At 36.8% G+C, this 13,188-nt stretch overlaps 1 protein-coding gene across 1 annotated transcript in view; it reads right to left on the bottom strand.

Annotated features, from left to right (window-relative positions):
- LOC143677897 (uncharacterized) overlaps positions 1 to 13,188 on the bottom strand; it is a 64,525-nt gene that overhangs the window by 16,989 nt on the left and 34,348 nt on the right. Inside the window, exon 4 of the mRNA XM_077154509.1 lies at positions 6,570 to 6,684. Within this exon, the coding sequence (XP_077010624.1) occupies positions 6,570 to 6,684 (115 nt within the window). The remainder of the gene's footprint in view (positions 1 to 6,569; positions 6,685 to 13,188) is intronic.

Genomic DNA, 13,188 nt, shown 5'->3' with positions numbered 1-13,188 from the left:
CCTGTCTTAAAGCTGCATAATATTCCATCGTATGTATATACCACAGTTTGTTTAGCCACTCGTCTGTTGATGGAGATTTTGGCTGTTTCCATCTCTTTGCAATTGTAAATAACGCTGCTATAAACATTGGTGTACAAATGTCCGTTTGTGTCTTTGCCCTTAAGTCCTTTGAGTAGATACCTAGCAATGGTATTGCTGGGTCGTATGGCAATTCTATATTCAGCTTTTTGAGTAACCGCCAAACTGCCTTCCACAGTGGTTGCACCATTTGACATTCCCACCAACAGTGGATAAGTGTGCCTCTTTCTCCGCATCCTCTCCAGCACTTGTCATTTTCTGTTTTGTTGATAATGGCCATTCTGGTGGGGATGTTAAGAATTACTGATTGCATATGTGGAATGGTATGATTTCTAAATGTTGGGTTAATTTCTTTTTTTCCGTTAATTAAAAAAAAAAAAAAAGAGAAGGGGTAATTGGAGCTGAAGGGATACAGACTGTGCAACAGGACTGGATATAAAAACTCAGAAATGGACAGCACAATACTACCTAATTGTAATGCAATTATGTTAAAACATTGAATGAAGCTGCATGTGAGGTATAGCTTTTTTTTTCTCTCTATTATCGTTTTAATTCTTATTCTGTTGTCTTTTTATTTCTTTTTCTAAATCGATGCAAATGTACTAAGAAATGATGAATATGCAATTATGTGATGATATTAAGAATTACTGATTGTACATGTAGAATGGAATGATTTCTAAATGTTTTGTTAATTTTTTAATTAATAAAAAAAAATGTGTATACCACAAAAAAAAAAAAAAGATTCTTATGAAGGTGGAATAAAAGGGACTGTGTAACTTCCCACCAGAAACAACCAGAAAACAAGACAAAACATTTGAAACAATGGTTTTCAAAAAGTTGAATAACAAGCAGCACAGGACTATGATCCCTGAGAGAAGAAAAACAAATAAGGCGGCCCATGTGCCTGTAGATGTTTCTAGGCTGTAGCACAGGGAGGGGAAACCCACACAGAATCTGGCAGTCTTGCTGAGTAGAGAAGACAGAGAACAGAGTTCAGGGAGGTTAAGATGGCTAAGATTTGTGGATCAGATGACCAGAGAGTTGGAAGCTGCACAAAGAGAGACAAAGCTCCACAGATCTACAGAAAAGTCCATTCAGGTCTTTGGCTGAGAACTGAACTTCACCTGCGTGAGAGGAAACCACCCAAGGCTAGTGAAACAATCAGCAGAATGAGTAGGCAGAAAAAACTGGAGGATTCATGCAGGGCTGGGAAATAGTTTATGTTCCTTTCAGCCAGAGTGGAAAGACCTCTTATGCAAGGGACCTCAGATAGAGCAGGAGTTGACAAACTATGGGTCCAGAGGCCAAATCCCACAGTCTGTTTTTGAGCAACTTGCAAGTGAATAAGGATTTTTATTTATTTAAAGGATTATGAAAACAGCAAAGTATACAATGGAGAGCCTGCATGTGGCCTGCAAAGCCTAAAATATTTACCATGTGGCCTTTTACAAAAAAGTTTGTCATCCCCTGAAATAATCTTGAGAAAGGATCCACTTAGTAGTGGGGATAAATTAGCCTTAAACTCAAAACTGCTTTGGACCCACCCCAGCAAACGTAAATGCAGACATCAAAAGAATCAACTAACTCTTAGTAATTTAACTAGCAATGGAACAAAATCCAACACTAATTAATGAAATACAACAAAATCCAGATACCCCCCAAATATAAAATTCATTGCCAAGCATGCAAAGAAACAAGAATATATCACTCTGTACTGTTCACCTACTGTTGTATAAAACGTTCCCTGAAACTTGCTGGCTTCAAACAATATTCATTTATTATTATTTATGATTCCTGTGGGTCAGGAATTCAGGTAGGGCACAATGGGAAATGCTATACAATATTTAGAATCTAAGAAGGAAGACTCGAAGTTGGGGAGCTAGAATTGTCTGAAGGCTAATTCATTTACATATTTGGCAGCTGATGGTGGCTATTGGCTAGGGACATAGCTGAACTGTCAGCCAGAACACCCCCACACTGACAAAAACAGTTATAAAAGTATTGTGGGATTTATAGCACACATAGAAGTCAAATATATGACAAATAATATTACAAAGGGGCAGATATTGATAGAACAAAACAATAATGGGGGTACTGATATAGTTAAAACCCTCCCCAGAAAGAAAATCCCAAATCCAAATTATTTCACTGGTGAATTGTATTAAAAACAAATAGGGTCCTGGCCCATGCACTTCCAAAACAAACAAACAAAAATTCAACAAATGGTGCCACAATAATGGGGTACTCACATGGAGAAAGAATGAAATGTGACCCCCGCCATACAGCACACAAAATAAAACCAAATATATAAGGAAGAAATAATACCAATGTGTGCTGGTTTGAAAGGAAGTATGCCCCCTAAGAAAAGCCAAGTTTTGATATAAATCCCATTTCATAAAGGTAGAATAATCCCTATTCAATACTGTATATTTGAAACTGTAATGAGATCATCTCCCTGGTTGATGTGATTTAGTCAAGAATGGTTGTTAAACTGGATTAGGGGATGACATGTCTCCACCCATTTGAGTGGGTCTTGATTAGTTTCTGAAGTCCTATAAAAGAAGAAACATTTTGGAGAATGAGAGATTCGGAGAGGGCAGAGAATGCTGCAGCACCATGAAGCAGAGAGTCCACCAGCCAGCGACCTTTGGAGATGAAGAAGGAAAATGCCTCCCAGGGAGCTTCATGAAATAGGAAGCCAGGAGAGAAAGTTAGCAGATGATGCCGTATTTGCCATGTGCCCTTCCACCTGAGAGAGAAGCCCTGACTGTGTTTGCCATGTGCCATCTCACTTGAGAGAGAAACCCTGAGCTTCATCGGCCTTCTTGAACCAAGGTATCTTTCCCTGGATGCCTTTGATTGGACATTTCTATAGACTTGTTTTAATTGGGACATTTTCTCAGCCTTAGAACTGTAAACTAGCAACTCATTAAATTACCCCTTTAAAAGCCATTCCGTTTCTGGTATATTGCATTCTGGCAGCTAGCAAACTAGAACACAATGCTATACAAAACTTTCCAGGAAAGAGAAGAGGAGAGAACACTTTCCTTCTTATTCTCTGAAGTCAGAATTATGCATATACAAAACCAGAAAAATCAGTACAAGAAAACTACAGACCAGTGTCCCTCATGAACTAGAATGCAAAAGATATCACACACACACAAAAAAACCTATAAAGCAATTTCCTTCATGAACATAGGCATAGAAATCAGATACATAGATGCAAATTATATTCAGAAATACATAAGAAGTGATGACCTAGAGTGGTTTATTCCAGGAATATGAAATCTGTTTTAACATTCAAAGATCATTCAATGGAAGTAATTCACTATTAAATTTTTAAAAAACCATTTGACCATATTGTTAGATGAAAAAGAAGCATTTAACAAAATTCAACCCCTTCACAAGAAACTCTCTCAGCAAACTAAAAATAGAAGGGAATTTCCTTAACCTGATAAAGGGCGTATATGAAAAGTCTAGACTGAACATGAAATTTACTCATGAAACACAAATGCTTTCCTTCTAAGATCAGGAAAGAGACAAAAATGTCAACTATCTCTGCTTCTATTCAATACTGTACTGCAGGTCTTAGCCTGTGCAGTAAGGCAAAAAAAAAAGTAAAAAGAAAAGACATACAAATGGGAAAGTAAATCTGCCTTTATTTGCAATTGTCTATGTAAAAAATCCTAAGAAATCTACAAAAAAAAACCAAACAATGAGCGTCTTTTAAGGATCAAAGGATACAAGATAGATATTGAAAAATCAAAATATTTCTACATACTAGCAATAAATAATTGGGAATTGAAATTTTAAAGGAATACCATTTACAATATAATAAAAAAATGTATACAATATGTGGTGGCTTTGAGCTATGTTCCCCAGAAACATGAGCTTAAAATTAATCCTTTTAAGGATTGGGAACCCATTGTAAATAGGATCTTTTTTTGAGGTTTCTTCATTTAGGGTGTGGTCCACTGAATCAGGATGGGTGTGCTGGTTTGAGACTGTTTTCAATCCTAATCCACACTTGTGAGAGCAGACCTATTGTTTAGGGTGGGATCTTTTTGATTAAGTTATTTCCATGAAGATGTGACCTACCCAATTGTGGGTGGGAGCCTTTTGGTTAGGTAGTTTCCATGGAGATGTATCTCTGCTCATTCAAGGTGGGTCTTAATCCACTTTCTGTAGTTCTTTAAGAGGGAACCATTTTGGAAAAAGCGGAGAGCTGACACAAATAGAGACATTTGGAGATCCAGAAAGAAAACACCCCTGGGAAAGCTGTTTGAAACCAGAATCCAAAGGACAAGCAGATGCCAGCCATGTGCTTTCCCAGGTGACAGATGTGTTCCGGACTCATTGGCCTTTGTTGAGTAAAGGTATTTTTCTCTGGATGCCTTAGTTTGGACATTTTTATGGCATTAGAACTGTAAACTTGTAACTTAATCCCTTTATAATATCCAACACATTTCTGCTATATAGCATTCTGGCGGCATTAACAAACTATAACAGTGGGTCTCAATCCTGTTACTAATGGCCTTATAGGAATGGAAGAGAAGAGAGAAAGCAACAGGAAGCAGCCAAATGCCGGAAGTCAAAGGAAACCAGAAAAGAAGCCAGGGGAGGTCACCATGTGCATTACCATGTGACAGAAAAGCCAAGGAGCAAGGATCACTGGCAGCCAGTCCCAGAATACTGCAGTCTTCTGGGAGAAAGCATCTCTTCAATGACAACTTGATGTTGAACTTCTCCTAGCCTCAAAATCATGAGTCAATAAATTGCCATTGTTTAAACTAACCCATTGCGTGATATTTGCTTTGGTAGCAAGAAACTAAAATAAATATTAATGGATAAATATAATAAAATAGTTGGAAAACCTGTAAACAGAAAACTACAACACATTGCTGAGAGAAATTCAAGAAGACCTAAATAATACAAAAGTATGCCATGTTCATGTTCGAAAACACTTAATATTGTTAAAGTTTTGAATTTTTCCCATATCATTTACTAACTCAATGCAATGCAAATTGGAATTCCAAACCAATATAAAAAATTGAAAAAAAACTACAAGTTGGAATTCCAGCAGGCTATTTTTCAAGCATGACAATCTGACTCCAAAATGTATATAGATGTGCAAAAGAAATAGAACAGACAAAACGATGTTGAAAAAGGACAAAATTGGAGGAGTTTTTCTAACTGATTTGAGGGTTTACTATAAAGCTACAGTAATCAGTATAGTGTGATACTGTGGAATATTAGACATATCAGTCAATGGAATAAAATAGATAGCCCAGAAATAGACCCACACATATATGGTCTATTGATTTTAAACAGAGTTACCAAAGTAATTCAATGAGTAAAGGATAGTCATTTCAACAATTGATATTAAAACAATCAAAATCCACATGCAAAAAAAAAAAAAGGAAGAAAAGGTGAACCCTAATCCTTACCTCACACCATGTACAAAAATTTGAAATTGTTATTAGACTTAAATATAAGAACTAAAGCTAAATCTTTGTAACTTTAGGTTAGACAAAGATTTCTTAGATAGATAAAACTATGAATTATAAAATTAAAAAATTGGTAAACTGGACGTTATCAAACTTAAAAATTGTTGTTCTTCAAAAGACTCTATAAAGAAAATGAAAAGGCAAAGGCAAACCATAGACTTGAAAGAAAATATTTGAAAAATACATATTAAAGGACTTGGTTTAGAATAAATAAAGAACACTTCAATTCAATAATAAGAAGGCAAATAACTCAATTAAAATAGCCAAAAAATTTGAACCACTGTCAAAGGAGATGTACAAATAACCAATAAGCACATGCAAAGACGTTCAACATCATTAAACAATAGAGAAATGCAAATTAAACCACAGTGAGATACCACTGCACACTCACTGGAACAGTTAAAATTAGACAAACAATGTAAAGTGTTCACAATGATCTGGAGCAATTCTCTTATTGCCTAGTCAGAAGTTAGGAAATAATTATGGAGATGCTCTAAAAAATGAAAGTTCTATTGTAAATGGTTTGGCTTTAAGCGAAGCATAATGGAAAAAAACCACCTAAATATTAAGAAAGGGCATAGGGATTTCAAGAAGTTGTATTTCGGCAAGGTAAGCAGGAAACCAGAACCACAAACTAGAAATGAGGTGAAGGACGCAAAAGGTGACATCTAAGTGATGATGTTTTCAATGGTTGTGATAAGCCAGCAAAATTGGACAGGGCTAATGTCTGGGCAGTGGAAAGAAGGGGCCATGAGCACTGTGAGGCAAAGCCTGCGTCTTGTTCACTGTCAATATCCTTGTGCCTAGCACAGTGCTGGGAATAAAATCATTTATACAGGAGTAACTAAATATCTAGAAAGAACCTGACAAAATGGAATTTTTCTAACTGATTTGAGGGTTTACTATAAAGCTATAGTAATCAACACAGTGTGATACTATAGAATATTAGACATATCAGTCTAATATTTTACCTTTGAAGATTACCTTTAAAGATACCATTTGAATAAGGACTCCGGAATATAGACTAGTATGTTTCAAGATCAGGTTTTCTTGTCTCTTCCCAATTTCTAACAGCTTGTGATAAGAAGAAAAAAAAGACCTGGAAAATAATTATAAAGAAGAATTAGAACAAGCAGATTTCAGATTTTCCCTGGCATTTAAGAGTCTCCATGATCTGACTTCTACTTACTTTTCCAGATTCATCTATCGGTTAGTGTACTCTCTGGGAAACCGCCACTCCAGTCAAATTGACAAAATACTATATTTTCTTTATTTAACTTGTACACTCCCCCTTCCCCAACTTTCTAATATTATGAAATCAAGTTGTGTTTTACAATCAGTGAATTCGGATTTGATGAAATAGGTGGGTGGCCCTCTTTTAAACAAGGCCATTTTCTCATGCTTCCGAGATTTGGCTCAGACTATTTTTCCTTCCTCTCTTTCCAGACCCAATTCAAATCCAAAACCTCCTTAAAAGCTTTATCAGCCCTTACAAATGTGGCTTATTTTCTTAAGACTATAATAATACTGAAATGTGCATTTACATATTCTGTACTATTGTTATATTGTTATATGGGCCCCTGTCTTCTCCTTCCAGATTATAATGAACATCTGGAGGGCAAAAACTACCTCTCTTAAAATTTTGCATTTTCCATAGCAATTAGCACATATTTTCCTCATTTTGATGATCAATAATTTTTACTTGAGAGAATAAGAAAGATTATGATTATACACAATTAAACTTAAAGAAGACAGCTTATTTTTAAAAGAATGAGAACGAAACTGTGTGCAGGAGTAAAGGTGGTATAAGGAACTGTAGTTTCTGCTCAGTTTTTCTGTAAACTCAAAATTGCTCTAAAAAAATGAAGTCTATCAATTTGAAAAAAGAAGATGAGAATGATACTTCTATAGCAATATGAGATGTCCGTGGTACATTGTCAAGAGGGAGAGAAAAAGCAAGCTGCAGAACAGTATGATTTTGTTTTTTGCTAAATCAGTGACAACAAATTCTTTCCTAAGCATATAGGATCTTACTGTATGAATAGACATAGAAAGTGATTTGGGGGATCCATGCCTAATGGTTAATGCAGTTGTCTCCGCGAAGTGGGATTCAGGTGATGAGATTATGAAAGGTCACAACAGAGCTTCCCTTTCTGCCTGCTTATGTCACAAATATGCACACACAAATCTGTGTTATTTGGCTTTTGTTTTTGCCTTCAACAAAGAATCCGAATTAAGTCTGGAAGCACATAAAAGAGCAGGGCTGGCTATCTTTCAGGTATGTAAAGCCTATGGTGATGGGGAAAGAGAAAGCCTAAAATTCAATACAGGATGTAGGAGATGAGATATGACAGCCAAGAAATACGATTAATTCAGAAAACCATAGAAGAAAATCAATAGTTTTCTAACCCGTATGTAACAGAATTCTGGAAGGTAATACACTGGCTGATTTACAACGCACTATCACACAAAACAAAGTAAAAAGTTCAGGGCAATGGGACAATATGGGACGGGTAGTTACTTGAACAGAAAAGCCTCATACTTAGGTTAAGATATAATGGAAACAAGATTATTATTCAAGGTACTCCTCTCCAATGTGTTCCTCTCATAGGAAGAGTGGCCCCATCAGAAACAAATTTCTGGTAGAGACAACTGCCCATTTCTCTGCAATCTAGTGAAAACATAGATATTAAGTAAGCACATGACTGACTGAGGTAAGAGCATCTTTACCAACAGTAAACCAATTGGCTTTTTGGCTTTTTTAAATTTATTTATTTACTGCTAAGCAAGGACCAGGCACCATACTAGGTGTTTTATAAAGTTTATTTTATTCATACCTCCCAAATACCCTTTGATATTATTCTCCCCATTTCACAGATGGGGAAACTGAGGTTTAGAGAAGTTAAGCAAGTAGGGGAGCCAGGATTTGGACTCTGGAAATCTGTTAACTGATGCCAAATCTCTTACTTTATGTCTCTTTACAAGTGTGTCAGCCACATGGTCATAATTATTGTTGCTGGACCGCCCACGGTCATGGTATTATTCCCTATTTTGCTTTCTTGTCCCACTGTTATGCAAAGGTAGTCAGAAGAACAATTGCCCACATTTGTGCCAACATAAAGACACAGGAATCACCACGACACTGTATCTCAGATCAGATTTCCATCCACTCAGCTTGCTTTTATTAGAAATACAAAGAATATTTTGTTGGGAGGTAAAATATGTTTCTTTACTAACTTTTTGTAGCATTATCACTTCTTAATTCACCCACTTTCTTTTTGCACAATGCTCATTTTAGCCTTATTCAGTATAGAGAGAAAAGTGTGCCAATCAGCGCATAAAACAGTGCAGGTTCATGATTCTTTATCCTCAATTTTGAAATCCAAAGAGATTTCACAAATGAAAGACTTTTCATAACTCATTTGGCATCAAAAGCTGATCAGACAAACTCATTTGACAAACGAAACTTCCCTGAGCTACCTTGAGTCTCTTCTAGTCTTCATTCATTACAGTCAATGCTCTGATTACATTGATCTCCACTGTCCACACATTTAACTGCAGAAATATTTATTCGTTTTAATACAGTCCCCAGATCCCTCTGGGGGCTTATGCATGATATGGCATATGTGCCTTATTACCTACTCAAAATCAAGAAAGCCATAAATTATTTGATCCCAAGGGTTTCAGATAAGTAACTCCAGACCTGCACTTCCTTCCTTATACGGTCCCATTCCCCTTTCAAAAGCATGGATAAGTGTTTTCCCAAGTTTAATACTTTGATTTGGTGACCGTCTGTGCCCATGTTCTATAAACAATTTGTGACTTTAGAAAATCCAAGTGTTATAGTGGTAGTGCTCTGCCACCTTGGTTTGCCCCCCAGCTTTATTTGTAAATGGGAGCCATTACAGTCCCTTGCTGATTATTTTGTTGATGGTAAAATATAAAACATTTTCCTCCAAAGGATTAACTTTTTTTTTTCTCAGTGTCTAAACGTGGAAGACAGCTTTCTCTGACTATTGGCTGTTTATTTGGCTGACTTTTTTTGTAGTATTTAAAGTAGCTAATAATCCCAGGTGGAATCAGATTAATTGGAACGTGATACCAGTTAAAGAGATCCAGACAGACCTTAAATTTCTGAATGAGCTAGGATTTTTTCAATCTGAATTTTTGGGATATATTTACATACTCAAAGAGTTCATTTCCTTGTTCATCTGTCATATGGTTTTCTGATATTCTGGCATGTTGTCAGAACCTTAGGAGCTAAACCACAGCATCAGAACACCTGCTAATTCTGAAATTTAAAAACTGCCACAAAATTATCACTTATTAAGTGAAATTTTTCACAATAGGTGCTGAGTCATGAAATTTAATTCTGAGTTAAGGGAAGGTTTTCAAAATGAAGGGGAAGGAAAAGCACCTCCAATTTAAGGCACTTCCTTGCTTTTCTGTGGTAAATCAGTTGCTATGACAGTAGACTTACTCAGAAAAAATCTACCTGACTGCTTAAAATAGCTCCAGAGTACTTTTGCCTTATGAATCAGATTCTGCAATTATAGGTAAAGAATTACTAGGCCATACAGTATTTAGATGATAATTATTTCAGCAGTCAATAACTAGAGTTACATAGTAAGGTTGAAAACGTTCTACTGCTTAGGGATTTTAAATTTTAGCAGAAAAAAAGGAAATTCTTTCATATTTATTATATAGGCATATTTCCCTCTTATTTGAAAAGGCTCATTTGGTTCTAGTTTAAATAATTGTGATTTGAAGTCCATGCTTTAAGAGTATTAATTAATCCTTAGATCACCTGCCTGGCATAAGTTATTGCAATTATGCTCCTTTTACAGGGGGCTGATTAAAGTAAAGACATCAAGTATATTTCCACCTAAAATTAAATCACTTTCATTCAGATTAATTGCTATGTAAGATGACTGCTTTTCTCTATGTACCAAGTATTCTAGACCAGTCTCAAGATCTGCATAGATTATTACACCTGCCCTTCATCTTTACACAATGCTTGTTGGACAGTCAATGTGGTTAAGGAGAGAAATAATAGAGGGCAATGGCTCCCTCAGCAAATGGGAGAGGGGGCCTGCCAGGCAGAGTCCTTGTGGGTCATCACTAGCTCTTTGAGTTGCCACCATTGTTGGTGAACATCCAGGCCACCTGCTTCCTTAGCCGCCCTTTCCAAAGCAGTCCAGGGCTGCTGTTACCCTTGAATCCTTCCTTCTGCAGAATTTCTCTCTTCAGCCATTCCTGAGCACAGACCTCGTCTCGCTGCCAAAAGCAATGAATGGCTAGTCAGAGCTTATGTACCTATGGCTATTACCAAATGGAAACTGAAAGTCAGAGAATTTCATCTCCAGGGAGTCTCGGGGCTATTTGAGAAGCAGGAGGAAAGCAGAACCTTTACTGAGGTTCCTCAAAGGGTAATGGAGATCACACAGACAATCCCTTAAGAAAATCTGAAATAAGAGTTCTGAGAATTCTTGCTACAGACTTTTTTACTTTGTGCCCTGTCTTTTCAAGAAGCTACACACTTTATGTGCTAAGCACTTATTTCGCTAAGTGGGAACTTCCTTCAAGTTGTCTGATCCTGTACATTTATTTATTTTTCTATCCCCACTAAATCTTTAATTTTTTCTCTCTTTTTTCTCAGTAACTATGGCAGGGAGGATGCAAGAATCCATTGAGCCCTTACTATGAGCCAGCATGGTACTTACTCTGCATGAGGAGAATACAGGGAACAAGACAGGCATGGCCCTGCCCTCAGGGAGCTTGCATTTTGGGAGGTCTGAGATATCCTGAGGAGCAAAGCCTTTATAAACAAGTCCTGTGGAATGATACTTTGAAGCTTTGGCATTTGTTAGAGAAAAATAAGGATATTTGGTCCAAATTAGACATTCAGGATCAAATATCAAAATGAAATCCTATAAAGGGCTTTGGCATAACCCCAAGTTTGAGTTATGGGGATAAATGCTCTTGACATAATACTGGAAGGGCTATAAAAGATGAATCTAAGGCACTGTCTAAGATGATAGAGAAACAGCTGGCTGAAAAAATTAAACACTTAAAAATTTTTAATAAAAAGAACAAGCGAGTAGTTTTTCTCTCTTTTCTGTTACTGGAATTTAGCCAAACACATAGAGAAGTAAGTAGTCATTTCAGTCAAAGGGACTGAAATTTTCAGTCAAAGGGACCAGTTGGTCATTTATGCCATGATTAAAAGGCTGCAAGTAGGGACTGCCCTTCTGACTTTAAAGCTGTCTAATTTCTGTTAGTAGTCCTCGGTCCTTACCTCCCCCATCACCCCCGCCAATTTTCTTGCCACGCTCACATCCCTCTCTCCTGGGAGTGGACTTAGCAAATCCTACACACACTCCACTCTGAAGAGACTTTATAGCCTAACCCATGAGCCCCTGTTTGCCCAACTTCCTATCAGGAGACACTGTCTTATGCTCTTTCAAAGATCTAGGCCCATTTCGGTTCTTTGCTCAGCAGTGTAAACCCTTATGGCTCCATGACATATAACTGCCTTAACCCAGCCTGGTCCTTCTACCCTCTACCTGCCAAGGAAAGGTTTCCCAATTTAAGAAATCTGATGCATGCTACATGGATGAACCTTGAAGACATCATGTTTAGTGAAATAAGCCAGACACTAAAGGACAAATAGTATATATTCTCACTGTTAGGAAATTATCTGAGTAAGCAAATTCATAGAGTCAGAATTGGAATTTAGTTGACCAGGGGCCAGGGTGGGGGTAGAGAATGGGGAGCTAATACTTAAATTATACAGAGTTTCTACTAGGGGTGATGGAAAAATTTTGGTAATGGATGGTGGTGATGGTAGCACAGCATCGTGCACATAATTAACAGCACGAGTTATGTATTTGAATGTGGTTAAAAGAGGATTTTTTTAATATGTTATACTAGAATTTTATATGTTACTAGAATAAAAAGTTAAAAGAAAAACATAGGACTATAAGGTACAAACAGGGAACCCTAATCAAAACCATGAACAACGGTACATTTATAATAATAATATTCTCTCATCAGTTGTCATAACTGTGCCACACTAATGAAAGCTGTTAATAATAGGGGGATATATGGGAACTCTGTATTTTCTGTATGATTTTTCTGTAAACCCACAACTTCTCTAATAAAAAAAGAAAGAAATCAGATCCGCTAAACAAATTGACTCTGCTTTTAATGTTCGTGTGGTATAGCTAAATGCATTTGCTAACATAGTTGTCAAGAAATTGCATTTGGGCCCTGGACTGAGAAACAAGTGTCAAGATTTCAGCTGTAGCCCTGTATGCCCAAACCAAGATTAAGAGGGCCGGAAAGTTCAATATCCAATCAAGGGCCCACCCACCTGCCTTTCAGTTCCTAGAAAAAATGAACAGATCTGCAGAACTGCCTGGACTCTATTCTTGAATAACTATACCAGCCTTTTAAAATTAGTTAGTTATAACAAATAGATATAAATCTAAACCAATTTCCAGCTAGCAATTTCCAGCTAGCAAACTTATTACAAGTTTGCTGGAAGGTGCTCAGGCCGTGGAGTTATGGGGAACAGTGGACTGGAAACAGAGAGTTCAAC

The sequence above is a fragment of the Tamandua tetradactyla genome, chromosome 3 (assembly GCF_023851605.1).
Source record: "Tamandua tetradactyla isolate mTamTet1 chromosome 3, mTamTet1.pri, whole genome shotgun sequence".
Taxonomy (NCBI): domain Eukaryota; kingdom Metazoa; phylum Chordata; class Mammalia; order Pilosa; family Myrmecophagidae; genus Tamandua; species Tamandua tetradactyla.
This window is presented reverse-complemented; position numbering and strand designations above follow the sequence as displayed.